Source organism: Haplochromis burtoni, unplaced genomic scaffold, assembly GCF_018398535.1.
Source record: "Haplochromis burtoni strain Fernald_Lab_line unplaced genomic scaffold, NCSU_Asbu1 Contig_23, whole genome shotgun sequence".
NCBI lineage: Eukaryota > Metazoa > Chordata > Actinopteri > Cichliformes > Cichlidae > Haplochromis > Haplochromis burtoni.
In genome coordinates, this window is record NW_024582384.1 from 647,418 (window position 1) to 669,746 (window position 22,329).

At 40.3% G+C, this 22,329-nt stretch overlaps 1 protein-coding gene across 1 annotated transcript in view; it reads left to right on the top strand.

Annotated features, from left to right (window-relative positions):
* Positions 1-1,840: 1,840 nt before the first annotated feature.
* Positions 1,841-22,329, top strand: part of itga1 (integrin, alpha 1) — a 62,711-nt gene continuing 42,222 nt past the window's right edge. Inside the window, exon 1 of the mRNA XM_005917311.2 lies at positions 1,841-2,291. Within this exon, the coding sequence (XP_005917373.1) occupies positions 2,252-2,291 (40 nt within the window). The 5' untranslated portion in view covers positions 1,841-2,251. The remainder of the gene's footprint in view (positions 2,292-22,329) is intronic.

The window sequence follows — 22,329 nt, forward strand, 5'->3', positions numbered from 1 at the left end:
TATCTATCTATCTATCTATCTATCTATCTATCTATCTATCTATCTATCTATCTATCTATCTATCTATCTATCTATCTATCTATCTATCTATCTAATACCATACCAATTGGTTTATCGTGACATGTTATCTAGAGGCATCTTGCCTCTCAGCACTGAGGTCAATTATATATCTCATATCTCATAGCTGCAAGATATCGGAACAATCGCAGGCCTCAGATAAAAGCAGTCCATCTATGCTTTTTATTTTGCTCCATTTCAGGTTTGCAGGAGGGGTTGGAGGCTATCCTAGCTGTTATAGGTTGAGAGCTGAATACATAAGTGGCCTGTCAAGACACCAATCAACCTAGCATGCCTGCCTTTGGAGGAAGCCAGAGTACCCAGAGAGAATCCATGTCCAGGACAGGTGAGCACAGTGCTAACCACAGCACCATCATGCTGACACATTCGATTAAAATCCCCTTAGATACTGCTGTTATGTGCATAAAAACAAAAGTTGAGCCGTTTAGAGACAACTTTTTATTTTACATAAACAAATCTAACACGTGGGTTGTCACTGATTAACGTTCTGTCAATATGATGTTGTGTAATACAGGCATAAAATAATATTTACAATTCCATATAGTGTGCTTTTTGCATATGCTAAAATTTTGTTTTACTGACATCTTTGGGTAGGACTAACTCAGGTGTTGGATGATCATTTTTAAGCCCTATCTTCAATACAATAACGAAAGCTTCTAAGTCATCCAGGACACCGGGGATTACAGTTCACGAAGGGCTGTGTGGTTGTCTAGTAAAAGTTTTCACTCTGCAATAAATTAGAGTTCATGTTTGCTACTTTTCACACTTTTTGAATGTGTTCACAGACAGTTACTCACAAGTGCACTTTAACCCTAAAACCTAAAAAACTTTTTGTTTAAAATATTTAGAGCGGCGTAAACAGGATACTGCACCATGGCATCAGTGAACTCTTGTTTATTTCCTCTTCATAAATCATATTCATTCAACTTCGTTTCCATCTAGACTAGCTCGATGACCAGTGGGTCCCCACCCACAGTTTGACAACCCCTGATTTAGTGAAACCTGTAAAACTTTCCTTCCTCCACAGTCAGACTGGCACAGCTTCATTTTTGTAAATCTTTTTCAATTTTTTAATGACTTTGCTGTTGAAAACAGAAGGACGAGCTGCCACACGGACCGAACCCTGTATGTTAAACTGAGCCTATTTTAGTCTTACTGCTGAGTTGTAGTCTCCAGACACCACTTGTACTAAGGTTTTCCCATGGGCTTGACATAGGTTATAAAGTCCTGTGCATGATTAAACTCCCACACCCACGTTCAGGGACTGAAGCAATAATTCAGGCTTTGACTTTAGTCCCAGTAACTTGAGCTACTCATGTACGTTATTTAAGGTTTTAATTTTGATGTGTCATGTTGAACAGGAAATTCGTATGTTTTGCTTGTCTTTTGGAACATGGTGGAGGTTCTGCAACAGCTGTACTAAGAGAAAGAATCACAAAACAGGTAGTCTACACTTTTTAAAAGCACATTGAAGCAGAGAAGGAGCTTAAACCTTAAAATTTTCAAGCACCAAGCTGAAGCACTGAAAGACTTCACACATATTCATCTAAAAGCTCTTAGGCTAAAGAGCTCTGTTTGTTAGCTCTGTTTGTGACTGACCTGCTGCCTGCCTGGCATGTCTGTCTCTCATCCTTCTCTGCTCTACCTGTCCATTATTCTCCTCCATGGTTGTGTGTAAGTAACAGCTATACAGCGTGTCTTACAGCGGGAGGGAGGGGCGGAGAGGGAGTGAAACACACACAGTTGCGCTGCTTGCTGTGCGCGTCTGTTGGGGAGCGCACCCGTTTGCCGTGGAGGCTCTGTGCACGCCACATTGACAGACTTGCGACTGATGTGCGGATTTTTGCAGATGCCTTCATCCCAACCCTGCTTTTTATGGTGTCGCTGCTCACATTAACGGCCGAGCGACCCTCAGAGCTCAGGAACCCTCACTCCGCGACACTGCCCACTTTTCCTTCTCCTCCCTGTTTGTCCCGCCCAACTCAGAAGTCTAGTTTGATTCAGGACTTTCAGACTTTGAAGCTTCTGATGCACACGAAATGCTTCCAGGACTCTTACAAGTCTGCTGTTAGCCATTTAAAAAAAAAATTCTGATAAATCTTCTGTTTAAAAGTCCGTGGACTGAGACTGAGTGAAGCTACAAGGACACAGCTTCACACTAACGGCACTCAGGATGTGGCAACGTTTTATTTTGACAACAGATGCGATTATTGGTAAGTAATGACCGCAGAAAAAAGACGCGTGTAATGATTATTGGATCAAATAACAAGCACTTCTTCTACAGCTCCCTCGGCGCATCCTTGCGCGCACGCCAGACGGCACACGCTTGGATCCTGGCAGCATGCATAATTGACGACCGAGCGACTAAACGCATCCATTAGAAGTGTCACTCACCTTGCCAACACGCCCATTAAAAAGTCGGTGTCCTGTCCTAATACGAACTTTCTTTATGTGCCCAGGTGAGATTTATTCTGAAGGAACAAGGGTGCTTCATAGACAGCCAGGTCTCAGAGGCACGCCACCCATGAGCTTATATAACAGAGACGTTGAACGGTCAGTCAAATTACTGCGCGATGCTCTAATTAGATGCTGGCCATGCCAGAGTTTACGCTGTCAGAAGTAGGCTGTGTTTCTGCAGTGCCATGTGTTTCTGCTGTTTCTGGTGCAGATCTTGTGAAATTATGTCTCACCCTGTTTTAGAACAAACCCTCGTAGGCAGTGATTCGATCTGAAGTTCTTGGTTAAGGGAAATTGGTGCTGGCTTAGTGACGGGGCTAAGAGCTTGTGGGCTCGCTTTGGGTAGTTCCTCTGGTGATGCTACGCTCTCTCTCAAGTTCACCTCCAGAGCAGCAGAAGTGAATAAACTTCTAGGTCACGTCCAAGAAGTTTGTACCGGTGATGTATCAGAGTTTGGAGGAGGGGAGGATAAGTGGGAGAAAGTGGGATAGAGACAAAGTCAACAGTGCATGTCTCTGATTAATTCTCAGATTTCTACGCTTACATGTGATTCTGGCTTGTGATGGTCATTAGAGAATTGAGTTAGAGCTGGAGAGAAATGTGTGTGGCTGTGTGAGTGTCAAGGGGTCAGTTCAGTTGAAGCTCATATGGCCAAGCCCATGCCATAACCATCCCATCATCATTTTCTTTTTAATCTAACCCTCTCTGTCTCTCTTTAGTGTCTTTAATCGTATTCCTGCAGTTTGTCGAACAGTGCTTTTCCTTCTACGTGCGCAAATTCAGGGTTATTGTGAATGAGGCTGGACGCTGTTACTTAACTGATCTTGTTCCATCACGCTCAGCGCTGCTGGCCCAGCACTGTAGTGTGAGCGGCAGGAGGCGGTTCACACAGGGTTAAAAGCTGGTTTGAGTCCATAGTGTTGGGTTATGATAGCTACCACTGCCTGCTTCAGAGGCCCACATGTGCTTGTTGTACTGGCAGCATTTAATCTATGTAAATTCCTAACAGCGATGGAGCTGCAGGTGGTTTGAGTTTGGTATTTCAGAGAAGAGGGGCATCTGGCTTCCATCAGTATGAGTTGACTGGAGTGACACAAACAGCAGGAACGCAGTCACCTACTGGGCTGTGACTAATTATCATTTACGTTGTTCAATTTAATTCTTTTGTACTTAATAATTTAGTCTTTAACACATTAAAAAAATAGAAATGGGCTGCCATTCACACAAAGTACAGTGTAGGCAATGCCACAATCTTCAAGGTGACATTAACACATAACACACATTGTTTATCTGACCTTCTTATTGTAGCCAAAAAGGTAATAAATTCTCACACTGGAACCACATCGTGTTTATGGTTTCATCTGAATCAATGACTTTAATGATCAGTTACCATAGAAATAGCTTTTGGTTTTGCAATAATATTCACGATCTAAACATTTGACCTCTGCTTGAGGCTTTCTCTCGTTCCTCTCTTTTTTTGTCTATTGACCTTGTGACTCAAGCCAAAGCTCTTTGTTTTCTTCTTTGAACTGCTCCTTTAATGCAGGGACTGCGGCAGCATCACGGCGCTCACACATGATAGGATGCTTGTGAGCCGCGAGAAATAGCCAGAGGGTATTTTGGAGTTCATATGGTTGCTAAACAAAGTTGCCTTTTATGGCCTGTTATTTGATTACAAAGGAGTAAATTAGATGAACGCTGTTTCGAGACCTCTGTTTCGCTGCCCCGCAGAGATTGCAAGGTGTTTTCTGTACGAGTTGATCACATTTCAGTGTCTTTTCACAGTATGTGTGCTGCAGATATGGAAGGAGGAGCTGAAGGACGAGTCAAACACAAACGGGTTTACGTGCTTCACAACTCTTTCAAGGAAATTTGTCTTTTCCTGAGCACATGGAATGCCGCAGTAGAGCAGAGAGGGCAGTTAATTCATTGATGACTGGAATGTCAGAGGATATACTGTAAAGTCTTAAGACATTGCAACTCTGCAGTGAATTTATTAACTTGGCAAGACATAGCGGTGAAACCGGCCATCTCCGTCATTAGCAATATGTCTCCTCCTTCTCCTCCCCCTCCTCCTCCTCCTCCTATACTGACTGTAATATTTGAATCTGAATTAGCGTGCTCCCTGGAGTCTGCAGCAATCAGCACTAATCTGACATAAACTGTCTGCTGGCATGGGCGGACAGATTTCCTGGAGTGGTGAGTGATTATGTTAGCTTATCGTCTGCTTGTCTCTTCTTAGACTCAGTTTGAGCATCCTTATTTGTGTTTTTCACACACATGAATATATCTATAGACTGTGGGATGACAGTTTTCACTTTTCACGCCTGGTGATTTTATTGTGGCAAAGTCACAACCAGGCTGCCATGATAAAAATGTCCTCTTCCAGTGAGAAAGCAGAGACTATATAGTCTTGAGAATTTGCTGTCATCATTTTCGTGGCAATCCAACCACCAAAACGCCACTTGAGGGAATTTGAAGTTGTTTCCAATTCGTTGTGATGAAGAAACTGAGGTCCGCCATGGCCAGTGCTTTATTTATTAATCATATCTTCAGTGCAAATATAGGCTGAAAAACACATGACATGACCATCAGAATCAACAACCCCACCTGGTTGAAAAACTGTGTGGCTTCCTTCTGGCTGTAATTCCCTACACCTGCGCCTCTAATGCCTTCCTTAAAGGGCCAATCTAAAACCTCTGGCAGCATATATAGGTTTTACTTCATTTGTTTGTTTTTTTTCTAGAAATTCATGGATGCCAGGAATGCCAATGTAAGGTTCTCTTTTTTTTTAACTTAATGGTTGCATTTTGATAATATATAGACTAGAATTTATAGATTTATAGAAATTTATAGAATCAAAATCTATCAAGGATAGGTTAGGTTAATTGGATAATCCAAATTGCCACTAGGTGTGAATGTGCGAGTGAATGTGAGTGTGAATGGTTGTCTGTCCCTATGTGTTAGCCCTGCGACAGACTGGCGACCTGTCCAGGGTGTACCCCGCCTTTCGCCCTATGACGGCTGGGATAGGCTCCAGCGCCCCCCGCGACCCTGAAAAGGATAAGCGGAAGCGAATGGATGGATGGATGAAAATCTATCGAATCCACCCTTGATGCAAAAAAGGGAAAGTTTAATCTGTGCAGCAGAAGAAGATGACGTTATATCACAAAGTTCGTGTGCTTTCTTGCATGAAAACAGCAGCTTCATTTGTAGTTACAGAAATATGCCAAAGGAGAAGTCTTTGAGAAATGGTCTGTTTACTCACATGTTTTTCTGATAGGTTGTGGTTACACTGCTATAGCCCACATGTGGAGGATTTCACACGAAGATGACAGCAAACTAACACCTACCTCATGGTTTCCACCTCTGACCTTGTAACAGTGTGCCTGCTGCTCTTCCGCTACTCTCTGAGCACTGTATTCTCAGACTAAAGGGCTGTCTTGATGGTATTTGATGACCAAAAAAAATCAGTGGTGTGGTCATTATTCAAGTTATATAATATACATTACTCATTAATTTTCTTGAAAGTAATTTATAATGTACTTTATTTAACTACTTGCTGGAGAAAGTAAGTGCACTAGTACACTACTCGTTCTCATCACTATATTAGATTACCTGATATGTACTTTCTCAGAGTTAAAAGTTAAAAATATAAACCTTAGGCTACAATCCCACGACACATAACTTTATCCCGATGAGGACATACATATGATCTTTCATTCAGTATTTTCTGCATAGCTGACTGCTCATTACTGCCTTTGTTGAAGTGCACGCTCTGGCTGCTGGGCTGGGGTCGGCATACACTCAGCTCTGGGTTCTTGGCTAGCTTTGCGCTAGCATGCTGTCTGTGAAGTTGCTTGCAAAGAGCTAAAGTCATGCTATCAATATAATGTAGTTGTTTCTGTCCTGGACACAGTTTGTGCTTTATCATCTTGCTCTTGTCCTTTTGTGTCAGAAAAGTGAACGCAATATCCATATCTCCACTTTACATCGCTCAACCATTTCCTCCTCCTCCTGCACACAAACTGAAAGCAGCTGATTATAAGATCAGTTCACTGTTTTTTTGTTTTTTTTCTCTACCCGTCCTGCAAATAACCGAAGAAACTTTGTAACCCAAGTAACGGCACAATTGTATCTGTGATGTGATCACTCCATTCAGCACAGTCGTGCATTAGATTACTGTATTACTGAAAAATGAAATGTGATTACAGTATTTTTGTTTCTTTGCAATGTTGTTACATTGTAATGTGTTACACCTAACACTGCATAGCACATAGGCAAGATTAGACTGTCTCTGAAAGGTGAGTTATACCGACAGGCAGTAAAAAAAAAATGGATGTAGCTACTGTGACATCAAGTCCTGCATTGAAGCCTCAAGTTCAGAGATTCTGCCATCAGCATCTTGTACCCCCCCCCGTTAGCCAATGAGCATGTGCTTTTGTACCACAGATAATCCTTTACACTGCATGACCATAATTTACAAAAAATACTTACCGTACTACTTATATTTATTCAGTATAACCCAAATTCGTTGACTATAAAATAAAACAGTGAATAAACAGAAGTTAAATTGAATGCATTTTTTCTGCGTTGGCTAAGATACGTTGTTAGTCCTGAGACAGACTGGTGATCTGTCCTCTCGCCCGCTGGTAACTGGGATAGACTCCAGCCACTTCACTCTGATAAGTAAGGATAAGTGGAAGAGGATGGATGGCTCTGTTCATATTTTCTAGTTTATACCAATGACACAAAGCACTTGTAATCGTGGGATAAAATAGCCTCAAATCAGTGTTCGCGTTCTGGATATTTTCCAGTGCTTTCAGCTGGATTTCACAGCCTTCGTCAACGCTTGCAGTTTCGTAAGGAGGCGGGGTGGAGGCTGTAAACCAGTCTTAGTTCAAGAATAGTTTTCTTTCTCGTTTAACGATTTCTTGATAATTTTGACCTTTGTGATGAAACCACCATATGCAGGCCTTTGTTTTCTGTTCTGTGAAAACAAATCTCATGCCAAATAAGGGGGCGCCTCAGAGCCAGTTTTTATGACACAAAGCGGCTTCTTCTGTATTGGAACGATAGCTTAAATTTGCTAGATTTTTTTTTTCTGTTAGTTGTTATTAAAGACGTCTAACAGAAAAATACAGATATGGTGAAACTCTAGCTGGAGCTGAAGTTGTGTTTATTCTTCCCAGTGGTTTGATATTGTTAGTTACCTGCAGCTTCACAGGATTCAGCTGTGTGTCTCCAAAGTGACAGTGTTGTGTGTATTTATACCTGCAGTTAAGTCGAATTATGTCTAAGTAGCAGCCACTGAATAAGTGTTTTAACACATGTCATGTATAGCTCAAATGAGCCTCTTTGATCACAGCCGTTTGTTGTAATGCTCCTTTTTCTTGTCTCGCGTTTCTTGCCTTGGTCGTTGAACAAAGGGGCCCATCTTCAGAACTACAATACACAAATCTCATGCAACTAGCCTGAATGTGAATCAGTTGCCTTCTGAGCTGGTGCAACAGTGTGTGCAACAGTGTGTGCAACAGCTGAAATGTTTTTGTGCAATTTGCATTGAAATTAGTTTTCTCATGAGATGCTAACATTTTTTTGCAAACCTTCACACAGTGATACTGGTGCCAGTGACCCCACATGCCACTGTAGCAGCCACCATAGAGGAAGTGAAAATGCGTGGTTTGCCAACAGAAAATGTATGTGGCGTATCTCATGCTTCAGCAAAGGTCAGATTCACAGTGTGAATGCTGATTTGAATGCTGAAAACTCAAGTGAGAATGATGCATACGGCACAACATGGCTATATTTAGACAAGAGGAAATTGTTAGTTAAGGTAGCGTTTAGCTCAGAGTTCTGTTGCAAACATTTAGAAAAAAAGATGTAATTGTTGCTGTGACAACCACTACTTAAACTTGGGTGAACTGCTCGTTCTAAACAAGTTCTCTTTCATTTGCACAGCTTTCAGTTAATACTCTTGCTGGAAATTTGGTGGTTGTAATGCCAAACGTAGCATGCAAGAAATGCTTGGAAGCATGGAAGATCCATCATATGAGAAGACACAACGATCCAACTTCTTATCCGATTCTGATATAATACCCGATACCTTATCCTTGAGTATTCCATTACACGCAATGCTGATGTGATGTGGTACTTTTGGTTGCTCCCTTATTTCTCAACTGGTTGCCATGGTGAATGTTCTTCTTAGCACAGTTTTTGCCCTCGCTGACACAATCCTCCTGTTTGTCCTGGGACCAGCATTGAGAGTACACTAACTTATGACCCCCTGAGGCTGGACTTACGTCTCTTCTTGGTCTCAAACCAAGGACACAGAGATCCGTTAACTCTGTTAACCATTTCATCACTGAGGCACACAGAGCACTGACATGATGTTCGTGTCAATTTACTTATGAATAAACTGTCTTCCTCTTTGTTGTAATCAAATAAAATTACAACAGATCTGCATCCACCAGAACTTTTTCCAGAGAAGATTCTGAAGTAACGTTTTGGGCATTTATTACTTTCTTATCAAGAAGCATCGGCACACAGACCTAAGGAATATACCACATTTCAGATTCCACTCAATAGCTCTGTGTGTGTGTTTAAAGTCTTATTTTATGTTTGTTGCTCTGCTTAAGACATCGTGAAACCTACTCTGTGTTAAGCACGTTGAGTGTCCGTATAATCCTATATGAACTAAACTGCTATTGCCATTAATTCTCCAAATGCATAAAACAGTAGATATTTGATAATCAAGGATGCCATCGTAATCTGAAGTAAAGTCTCAAACAATGATTTATTAATTGCCTTTGTTTTTGGAATACTCTTCATGGACCTTTGTCTTTTTTCATGTGATTTGAAAGTGTTATGCAAGACTGATTTATAATATATATAGAGTGATTTATATATTATGTATGTGTTCAGGCTTTTTATATCAGTTTGTCAGGGACTGCAGTGACAGGAGCTATTTCCATGCCCTACACTACAGTCAAAATGAGTCTGGCACATTCAGATTTTTGCATGTTTGCAGTAACCCATTTAAATAAAATAAAGATCAAATATAATACACCAATACATCCAAGAGTATATATTTGCTAAATTGGTATTTGTTGTAAAAAAAACTCAGTGTGAGCGTAGTTACCGCACCGCTGATGTCATTTATCGTCAATGCATTTTCACTTTGTCCTGTTTTGAGTCTCACTCGCAAAATGACATCAGGGTGAAGTAAATGTGTGCATGCATGCAAACATCTAGTGTGGAGTGGTGCTGACAAGAAACGGGTGAAAGAATAACTTGAGTTTCCAAGAAGTTTTGCTACTGTGAGTGCAATGAAAGTACTATCAACTGAACAAAGCATGAGCGACAGAAAGAAGGCGACAGTAAACAGTCGGGGTAGCGAGTGTGAACTGTGTCCAACCTGCTGAATTATTTCTGTTGGCCTCCTCCACGCCATATTAGCTCTCCAGCTAAAAGCTGGTGCTGCACAGCTGTTGATGTGTGGTATTGTAAGCAAAGAACAACAAAGAACTTAATTTAATAGATTGTGTCACTGTCACTGATATTGATAGCATAGCATTCTGTAGTACTCTCTTATCTTAATAACAGATTGGTGCATCACTAGACTACAGGGTAACCACATCTGAACTCAAAAAGGCATATATGCAGCACTTCCCCCCATGTCTCCTTCATCTCCCGCATAATATATATGTCTTGCAGGTCTTTGTAGTAGTGATCTATGAATCATATATACAGCCTTTGATACAGACGATCCACTCAGGCATTCATAGTGTTAAGCTGCTTAGTTCTTAAATTTAATGGAAGTAATCATACAGAGAACGGGAAAAAAAGAATAAAAAGGAAGAGGAGGATTAAATCTTTCTTGTACCTCGCTTTGCGTCTGTTTCATAAAGGTGCATGATCTGTGCGCAGAACAAGACAAATATGTGCATGTGGGGAAAAAATAGTCAACACCAACTACTGCATCAAAGATCAGATGAACCTACGCAAGCTTGGATCAATAGTGTCATGCATACGGTATCTGTTTTCCTGATGTATGATAGTCTTCTCTTTCTTTTGCCTCACTTCTTGCAGGAAAGCCAGCTGCAGTGATGGGTGACATGTGTTTTGCTTGGAGGGTTTACCTTTTTAGGCTTGAGCATAAGAAGCTAAAAATGTAGGAAAAGAAAGCAAAATCTGACGTTAGTCCTGGAACAAAAACTGTTGATTGATCATTTTGGTAATGGATCACGTAAGTTATTGTTCAAATAAATGCATCAGGTTCTCACCTTTTAAGAAGAATTTTTTGGATTGACTCTGGAAAATAAAAACCCTAAATTTATTGCCATCTCCTTGATATTATCCACTATTTTCTGACAGTGCAAAGCAACTATTGCTCTGTCACCAAGTCCATATTAAAAACTTAGGAAGATTAACTTTTAGTGATTAACTGCAATTACTTAGAGTAAACTGTAAATGATTAAAGGTAATCATTTAATTGAGAAGCCTTCTTCTTGTCAGTAACTCTACCACAGTGTCACATGAAGTTCATTTAGATGATGACAAACTCATGCATCCGGAGTGTGCGCAGAGTTTACTGATGTCACAAAAAAAAAAGCGAAGCTGGCAGGATGCTACAGTTACTGGAGAAACAAGACAAAGAAGCATATTTCTTGAAACATTGTGATGTCAAAGAAAAGTTCAAAGATGCTGCCTCGAGCCTGCAAAACCACCAAGCCCACCCACATGTCTTAGTCTCATATACTGTTGCCTGAACAAGCGACAGATGTGTAACAGTTTTTCCTGGTACTGACTGCTGTCTGTGCAGCATATGGCACCCATGTGAGGTGGAGGTGGAAGATGCACAGAGTCAGGTAAAGCTGGTGTGTCTTCTAAAAGCAGCAATGGCGTTACTGGTTGGCAATCAAAGATGCATATCAGCTCGAAGGGAGAAAGATGCATGGTGTGGGCACATCGTGGATAACAGGCATTCACAGAGTCATGAAATGTGAAAAATTAAAGTGGAAGAAATTTTTTAAAAAAGAACTATTTTTACCTTCAATGACTCACAGTAAACTAGCAACAGTCCATTTCCCCTAACAAACACTGTCTGACCACCTTGAAGCCACCCACTCTCTGCTTCACACAGAAAGGGACATTCATAGCAAGGTGGACATGTTTAAAGTTGGACTAGTCATTGCTGACACTGAATGCCAGTGTAGTCCCAATTTTACCAAAATGTGCAAAACCGAAATATTTTTAGTATTTTTTTTTCATTACAGAAATAAGCTGAAATAACATTCATGAGGAATATTTGGCTCATATATGCTCCACTGTCTTTACCAGCTAGCTGCTAATACTAACCACAGCCCTGGTACGTGGTTCTGCACAGGGACTATGCAGTAGGATTTTAATGCTTTTTCACTGCAGGAACCTCCCTGTTATGTTAACACTAGATTCTCGATGCTGATTAACTTCATCCAAAATGATAATGAAAGAACTTGATGAAACACCCAGTGATGGGATAGCTCGAAATATGCGTTGTTTTGTTTTCTATTAGATGGATATCATCGTGATCTTACTCATCATAATCATGCACTGGAAAGCATGGTTGGGACTTTCCCATCACCATCACCATGCCAGTGAACTACTTGGAGACTGGAAGAAGACTGGGCTGGAAATGTAGCATGTAGCAGCGTCAGTGTTGTGACATGCTGATGCATTCATATATTTTCATTCCTTTAACGGTCATGGTCATTACTATCACATAGTCATAATACTGTAACTACGCGATAGTAATTTCAGTTGTTTCTACAGCAAACCTTCGACAGCAAAACTTTCTTTGTGTGCTTCACACTTTACAATAACCTGTGATTTGTGATTTAACATGGGCCAGATGAGCTACCCCGTCCCTGATGTTCTGGTTTATTGTTAATGATTCAATGAAAGGTAATAATTGTGGTATGTAGGGCATGAACTCTATTTCATGTGGGCCATGCCAGAAGCACAGCACGAGACACACTTTTCAGAGTAAAAGCATTGACTTGATTGCTAAAGCTTTTTAAAGCTTAAGTATTACTTCACGCTGTGACACTCGACACACTTTTGTATTGTTTTTCCTTTTTTTCTTGCTGATTTGCGACGCTTTCGTCTAACTTGCAGGCATTTTATTGTCAGTATCTTTGTCAGTGGCATATTGGATAGCTACAATAGATTTCACACCTAATATTAACAACAGCAGGTGTTATTTTAATTGTCCTTGGGGTCCAAATATACTCAAGTGCAGTGTAGAAGGGATTGAGCACCCTAAAATTTAATCCCTGCTACGTGTGTGTTAATGGTGACTTGTGGTAAAGCTCACCAGGGCTGGGTTTTACCACAGAAAATGACTCATTTCTGTCTGAGGTGCTGTGTCTGCCAGAGCTGCAGACGGAGAAGTGAGGGGGGAAATTAAAAAAAGCTTGGTGTCGCCATGGCAGTGCTTGTGCTAAACCTTTTCTGTCGTATGAAGTCATCTCCAGAAGTCAAATTGATATTTCCTGTCTCGCTCCTGAAAGCTGGATACATATTGTGTCTGTGTTTAATTTTTTTTGCTTAATAGTTACAGTTTTCTTTGAGATGACTGACAGATTGTAGGGGTGATCTCTGTGAAGTGTTTTAAAAGGCTTATTTTCCTATGAGTGTCCTAAAAGCCCAGAGATAAGAGCTGAAAAATCCCCCAAAGACACACACGTCACGTCTTTTGGTTTCATAAACGAACGAGATACCCGTGAAGGTGCTACATCACAAATCGTGTCAGTTTACTAAGGTCTTAACCCCCACAGGAGGTCAAGCCACACACATGCATCAGCAGCTAGAAGCATTCTGCATGTTTTTTTTCACACTTCATCATCTGTCCACACTTTTCCTCAGGCTGTTACAATTTTAGCATTCCCAGGAGCTTGCTTTTAACCCCTTTGAGTGGTTGGGGTTGTAATTACATAAAAATACATTCATTAAAAAACAAAACAAAAAAACCCCCAAAACAAACAAACAAAGAAACTTCTTTCCAACATTTTTGTGAGCCATTCATTATTCCCAGAAATTTATCCCTATCTACCTGCAGACAGCTTGTGTACGCCGAGGTATTTTTCAGTCATGCGACCTTCGGCACTGCACAGTTGTTGTGAGGCATTAGGAGCAAAGTGGACAGGGGCAGAGGCAACAGGGCGGATTGGGAGGCAGAGGGGAAAGCTGTTGGTGAGACAATGCGGAGTCAGACGGGAGGTCCCGTCTCCGAACATGTGCTGAAGGAGGACAGCACCTTATCTTCAGTTTGAGTGAAAACAAGCAGACAAGTTAGAAAGCTTAAGTTGGAGCCAAGGCTAAACGATTCCCCGTTTCCCAGTCTTTATGTTACGCTAACTGTCTTTAGCTTCATATTACGTGCTATCAGATTTCAGTGGACACCTACCTACACCAGAAGCAGTCATTACAGTTTAAAACTCGATAACTTTTGCTAAAAATGCTAAATCAAGTTGCACCATCAATTCCACTTCTTCTTTCTTTTTCCTGAGAGAATAAGGTGATGATTCGCTGTATGAGTTTGCCTGGAAAGTGCAATGATGTGTGGTTTTCTTGAAATGTGCACTTTAACCGACAGTAAAGAAGAACTCTTTAGAGGCTTAAATGTAAACCTAATGTTTTGTGGAAGTGAATGCAAAATGTTAACACCTTGTCTTTTTTCTTCATGTGTTATTTCAGTCACGTATGAAGTGAGTTTTGCCTTACTGCACCGTGAGAAGCAGGGGGTAGTAAGTCAGAGTCGCTGTGATTTGATCACTTAGTCTTTTATTTTTGCCATATTTCCTTTTTGTTCTCATTAGGTTGCACAAACATCTTCCAGGAGTGGGGCTCCTGGCTGTATGTTGTGCAGGTGAAGACACATACAGCATTCATTTAAGGTGGTAGGGTCATGCATCTGGAGATAGTGTGAGATAGGTGGTGTGGTACCCTCTGCTTATTTTCCTCTGTCAGCATTATCTTTTGGCAAAAAGATAATGCTGAATCACTAACACTACAAATGTGTTAGTGATTCAGCTCAAAAGCACTAAATGTTGGCTGTTAGCGTTTTTCTTTCTTTCTTTTTCTTTAGTCTTTTCCATGACTTTTTCTCTCTGTATTGTGCCACAACATGTGACACTCTTACACTTTGACTGTGTTACAGAAACTTCCTTCAGTCACTGTATATACAGGCTTTTCCCACTGCATTCTTTTCTTACACAGTTCCCTGACGGCGCCAACCTGTCAGTTGCTTGTTAAACTCATGTTGTTTTGGGTGTAGTTTGTGATATAGTTTTCTCTCTTCTTTTTTTTGTTAAACAGGATTTAGGTCTGCCTGTAGTCATTTCCTTGTTTTTGCCCATGTGAACTAATCAGGGGCCCATAACTTCTTGCCAGAAGAAACACATAAGGAGTGCCCCCCCACCCCCCCACACACACACGCATACTTGTTGTCCCCCGAGTTTCTTAGTGCCTGCTAAGCGCTGATAGCCTCAGATCTCAGTCTCTATATGTGTGCATGTTTGCATCTGTGCACCAGGCCTGTCCAGCCCTTCACCCTCTTGTGTCTCTGCCAGCAGCAGGTTAGAGCTATCCATCATACATATGGAGAGATGGAGATGGTGTCTGCTTGGAGCAATGTTTCATGTTAACCTCTGCAATAAGAGGCCAAAACAAATAGTCATGCTATCATGATGCTCTTCACACACACAAATTTTTCATAGGATCTGACTAATCACATCTCTTCTTTAGAACAGATTGGTACCATATCAAAAGTTTGTGAGGCTCCACTCAGATACAGTATGTATGTGCAAAAAGTCTTAAGTCACTCCATTTCTTTATATTTTTCTTCCGAGCATTTTCAGATACATTTGTTAAACCACTTAACACTGACCTGTGAATCATTCAAGCATAAGAAGGCACATAACTTAAGTGATGAACTAGTGTTGTGTCTTCACATAATAGACAACTTATCAAAGAACCAATTTTAAATGGTATAATTGGGAACTTTTTTACTAGAACTACACATAATGTGTTCCCATTTCTTTGGTTGAATTGACAAAAATTCCAATGAAAACACAGTCTGATAGACATAAAGTAGTATTTTTGCACCAACAATGTGATTCCCAAAGAGGTATTAGCCAAAAACACAGCATGATGTGCAATTCAAGAAATTTGAGGAAACTGCAAGTGGAAGACAAAAAACAAACAAAAAAACAACAGCAGATAAACTGTATGTGAAAGTCATATCCTTAAGAAAAAAGAAGAAGAACTTCAGATGATCTATATACTGTTTGATATCCTGGCAAAATACAAATAAATTACAGGAGACTTAAGACTTTTGCATAGTACTGTAGTGTAAATGTAATGACTAATTTTCTTTAGGTTTTACATTCAGCCTGTTCTATTCAATTCTAAAGATAATTAAGTATCTGACAAAAAAGAAACAAATTTAAAAAGCACTTGAGAAAGAGAAGTTCCACACACGTTTGACCAATCATAGTGTGAAATGGATATATATCAACATTCATCCAGAAGTAATGAAATAATCAAATGGAAGGCTAATATAATTTGCAATAAAGTAAAATTCCCTCTTGTATACTTTCTATCTTTTTGTGAGAAATCCCTGATGGGGAGACGTTTTGTGACTTTTGGGTTTTTTTTGTAGTTACATCAAGTTAAACAGAAATGAACAATGATCATATGCGCGCACACACACACACACACACACACACACACACACACACACACACACACACACACACACACACACACACACATAGGTGTAAATATACATATGTACACTTTGTATGTACTTGCAGTGATTGATATTGTCACTTCTGGATCACTATTAATATAATCACATTACAGTAAAACTCACAATTCTCCTCCTCTTCCCTTCCTTATCTTATCTGCCGGTACCCCCCTCTTACCTGTGAACACTCTCCACTAAGGTTATCAACATCACAGCAAAACAGCATTTCATAGTAATCCTGTCAGTCAACATAACTTTCAATTAAAAGCTCTTTTAACTCAAAACACGACTCGACAAGCACGGACCTTTTAAAAACTGTGTCAAAGTTTTTTGACTCAGCATCACGTTGTCTGTTTTGGGGTGTATTTTGTGGATTTCTCCGCAAGCAGCAGCAGCAACTAAAAGATTCAAATCAAAACCAACATATCACAAATTTCTTTTTGCTGATATCGTCTTTGAAGTTTCATTTTTTTTGTGAGCCTTCAAACCACAGCTATGCTGATTTCCTGCTTGTTACTCAGAATAGTCATGTATTTATTGGGGAAAACGATACTTCTGGGATGCTCAGCTAAGATCATGGCGACACTAGTTAGATGTGCTAATAAGGGTAAACCCTAATTTCAAAATAATTATCCTGAGCAATAATGAAAATCAAGTAATTTAAAACACAATAACAAAGTTGCAGTGCTGTTTAATCTGTATATTTATGCCATATTTATTTTTATAATGTGTACTTTTTCTTTCAATCTTCATTCAGTAAGCCTTTGTGTAATACAAAAACAAACTTCAACTAACGATTACGTCTATCTTCTGTTATTATCCACAATAAACCAACGTGACTGCATCTTTTTAAAAGGACGTGTTTCTGAATTTTAGTGCTGCCTTGAGAATCACACAAACAGTATGTTAGTGGTTCACATTTAAAACCACTCTTTGCTTTTCAACAAAATTGCACCGCTCTCATGTAAATCTGCGGCTAGTGCAGGGTGTGCATTGGCTCATCCCAATTCTGAAAATGGAAAATGTAGCCATTTTCAGGGAAATGTTCCAGTAGCTCATAAAAAGAAAATCTTCCAGTGCACATAGTGGATCAGCTGACAAAATAGTTTTGATATTGCTGAACCCAGCAGCGGGAGACTTTTGTGAACAATGACACAGACATCCATGGTCACTTCCTACTTGGGTCTTTTCCGTCACCACTTCCTTTTGCTCCCCCAAACAAAGTAATAGCTAGTTCATCACAAATAAGCGACTTGTAACCTTTTTCTGAGCCTGTAAGCCAAGGGTGGGCAATTCATTTTCCCAAATGGGTCGTGCCAATAACCTTAACTCAATTCTGCACAATATTAATTTTGTCACTTTATAAACTGCTGCTAATTGGAGTAGATGTTACAATTAGGCTATGGCAATGTCCAGCAGGCATAATAAAAAAGAAATCTCCTGTGTCTCGGGTTTGAAAAGTGTCTGATTCAATCTCTGAGGTGAAAATGCGAAGGAGAGTAGAAATGTGATGTGATCGTCTTTGAGAGTATTTGTATCTGGATTTGTAATCTTCATCATCATTGTTCATGTGAAGATGGATCCAAAGAGGACCATCAAGTTAACTGTTGGCATGTGAATAATAATGTTGGCTTGAAAAGCTCCAAATTTCTCATAAAAGCCTTCATCATGTAGCAAATAGGCCCTTGCCTCGCAGTTTAGTTCATTCATTAGTGCAGTTACATCCCCAGCAAATACAAGACCTGCCTTCCATTCTGCATCTGAGAGCTCTCCTCAAAATTCTCAAATTTCTGTTCTCAGGTCCTTTACTCTTTGTAACACTTTTCCCAGGCTGAGCCACCTGACAGCTGTGTGGTAGTCTATGTCACCATGTTCAGTCTCATGCTCCTTCAAAAATACAACAGTCTGTGATTCAGTGCTCCTAGCCTGATGAAGTTAGCTATTTTAGCTACAAGAACTGCACAATAGCTGATCCAAGCTGAGTCAAAGGAACAAGTAAATAACCATACAAAACAAAGGTTAGTGAAATCTGTTTGTGTTGTGTGTCAAAAAGTGAAAACAGTATCAGCCAATGTATCAGAATATCAGATTTTTAAATTGCCAAATATCTGTATTGGTCTTAAAAATCCTAAATCTGTTGGGCTTTATATAGGGGAGCGATTAACACCGAAATTGCAAACAATCTCAATGAAATTAATCAACTTAAAGAAATTAGTTGCACAGTTACTGCTGGTGAAGCAAAGTGGTTTGGTCCAAGGTTAAACTATTCTCGACTTTGAGATGAGCAATTGAAGGGACTTCCAGTGAGAGGGAAGGATGTTAGCTCACATATGACAGGGTGGTAAATATGACATTGGGTTAATTTGCCAACCACAGCTTGGAAAGTCTGCGAGCGACTCATCCTTCATCTACGTGAGTAAGTGGCGAGTGAACTGGTTGGTGTGTCAATGCCCCTCATAACTAAGCTAAGCTAACTGCCTCCTTGATCTAATAATTTCAGCCACTTGCTCTAAAAACATAAAAACATATTCCCCAAGAGAACTTGTTTTCTGAAAATGTAGCTAGCTTGATAAAACAGCAAGCTTGAAACTACCACTGAATAGATTCATACTTTTTTCACCTATAAATGAACTGCATCAGCCTACTGAAATAGCAAGGAGAGAGCTAAGGGCACTTGATATTCCTGCACTACTGATAAAAAATTAAACATCATAAGTGGCTAATGGAGGTCATTGTGTTGGTTTGAGGGTAAGTGGAACTTTAGGATCAATTAATTATTTAAAACACACTAATTATAGTACAAACAAAGAGCACTGAAATATTATAATTACATATGTACGTTGTTTAAAATACCATGCATGCTATTTAAAATGTGTAGTTATTATTATGAATTAATCAGTGCATAAACATCAAAGCACTTTTAAGGTAATTGGTTCCTGCTTTACTAGCATAAGTGACGCTCCCTTTTAGTTTTTTCAGTTTCATTTGTTTTTACTGAGTTTGCCAAATAAATCTGCTGTGATGTTGTAACAGTGGGTGATATGCAGTTTACCCCCAAGCTCAGGGGGGGGTTATTATTTTCTCTCACTGTTTCCTTCATAACATGCATGATTGTTTTTGCATGTCTCTTATTGATTCTGGGGAGAGGTTGCTCTTTGACCTATGGGTGTGTGTATTTTTAGTTTGATGTAGCCAAGGAGCACTCTCCGTCCAGATGCTCCCTATATGGGAAAACTGTGTTGTGATCAGCAGATTTTGCAGACATTGTATGCTTATGTGGTCGGAGGGCAGGGGATATGGTTAGAAGAGTGTCAACCACCCCTGCATTACTGAGAGAGAAATTTGGGGAGGGGATGAAAGCTTTGACAACTGTCAGGGGGGATGATGTCATGTGTGGGTCTCAGCTTGTAAGCCTGGATGTTTTCCGCACCGGTGAAAAAAAACGAGCTCCTGGGAGTACATCTGGAAGTCTCACAAAGTGGAAGCTGACACCGTTGAGCCGACAGGTTCAGTCAGTGTATTAAAGGGTGTAAACAGAGAGATGCTTAGATGGGAAATGGGAGGGGCAGACAGAGATAAATGGATTGAAGAAACAGTAGAGGAATGGATGATGTTTTTGAGGGGCAAAACACAGCAGAATGAATGAATTGAGGGAGAAGAGGAGGCAGATTAAATAGCAGCCAGGGTCGAGGGAGGTGATTTAGCCACGAGTGACTCAAGGAATGACATATGGTTTGTCACTTTGATCCAGACTGGAATATTTCAACAAGTACTGGTTGAATTGTCATAATATTGTAGAGAGAAGATGAATCTCTGTGACTTCACTGATGTCAGGACTGCCACTTCTTCCACCACTAGGGTTGTCTTTGTGCTTTTAGTGATATGAAGTTTGCCCAGTACTTTTATTATAACCTAACACTAACAAAGCTAAAGACTTCACTTTGTCCTCAGATTTAATTTAGGTAACAGCGCAAACGTCTGGAGCATATTTCACAAATTTCTAACATTCCAGCTGTGTATCTTGTGTTACCTTTGGCATATTAGCCTGTCAAAGGAAACACCTTATTTATGCACATTAGGACTGCCAAATATGTCTGCTATTTGTGAGTGGCTGGTATATTTGCAAAGTTTGCTAAATATTTGCAATTTTGAGGATTTGACAAGAAGTATAACTATGTGAAGGTACTGTTAACCTTAAAAGTCCACTATTCTCAGAACCAATTTCATGCAGTGTTGCCAACTAAACAGCAACTAAAGCTAACATTATGCCAGCAACACAATGTTGGGCTCAAGTGTTCTAAAAATCATGCTCTGATAAACCCTTTGGTTACCTTCTCACATTGTATAAAAATTAAATTGCTATCCAACAACGTTAGATCCACTTTGAAGGAAGTTTCACTAACGTCGACTAACAGCAGCTAACAGCGGCACTCGGTATCATTGTAATTGGACAGAAGTGAGCTTCTCTCACTCACTGACCTGTATCGATCTCCTTTCACAAAGTTTTACAGCTCTTCCATAGTAAATAGTAGTGATGGACAGTTGAGTTGTTATCATCTATCGTCCACCTGGGCCTTACACAGAGTTTCTGTCTGATTTCTCAGACTTTATATCTAATTTAGTTCTGAGCTCAGATAAAATAATTATTGTGGGTGATTTTAACATCCATGTAGATGCTAAAAATGACAGCCTCAACATGGCATTTAGATCTGTTATTAGACTCAATTGGCTTCTCTCAAAATGTAAAAGAACCCACCCACCACTTTAATCACACTCTAGATCTTGTTTTAACATATGGCATAGAAACTGAACATTTAACAGTGTTTCCTGAAAACCCTCTCCTGTCTGATCATTTCCTGATAACATTTACATTTACAATAATTGATTACACAGCGGTGAAGAGTAGACTTTATCAAAGTAGATGTCTTTCTGAAAGCGCTGTAACTAAGTTTAAGAATATAATCCACCCACTGTTATCATCTCCAATGCCCTGTACCAACACAGAGCAGAGCAGCTATCTGAACGCTACCCCAACAGAGGTCGATTATCTTGTTAATAATTTCACCTCCTCACTACGTACGACTCTGGATACTGTAGCTCCTAGTGAAAACTAAGGTTCTCAATCAGAAGTACTTGACTCCGTGGTATAATTCTCAAACACGTAGCCTAAAGCAGATGACTCGTAATCTGGAGAGGAAATGGCGTGTCACAAATTTAGAGGATCATCATTTAGCCTGGAGAAATAGTTTGCTGCTTTATAAGAAAGCCCTCCGCAAAGCCAGAACATCTTACTATTCGTCACTGATTGAAGAAAATAAGAACAACCCCAGGTTTCTCTTCAGCACTGTCACGGCTGGCGGAGGGAGCCGTGTGGTGTGGAGGAAAAGGAGGACCCAAGATGCAGCAAACTGATGATACGAGTGATGTTTTATTTACAAAGGTGGTGGTGGCAAAAACAGGCAACGAGGTATGAGTACTTTACAAACGGAAACCTAAACTGGGAGAAACTAAATAACAAACCTGAGACCATACAAAGGGGGTGCGGGGCAGAGAGACGCAGAGACACACGGAAGAATGCAGTGATACATGGATGAACGCAGACGAGCCGACAACGAACACAGACCGACACCCACTAAATATACACACACAAGGTAATCAGGTAATCACACACAGGAGGGAAGAACAGCTGAACCTAATACACCTGGGGACCGGAGGAGACAAGCTGAACACAATAACCACAGACACAGACCTTCAGAACAGAACAGGAAATCCAGAACACGAGCCTTCAGAATAAAACAGGAAACAGACTGATGTACAACACAACACGGGGACATGAACAGAGCACCAAGGACAGACACAGGTAGGGCTGACAATACACCAAGCTTCAGGTTAACCCTAAACTAATACAGATCAGAAAAAACGCAAAACGCTGAGTCAATGACCCAGGACCATGACAGCACTGTAGCCAGGCTGACAAAAAGTCAGAGCTCTTTTGAGCCAAC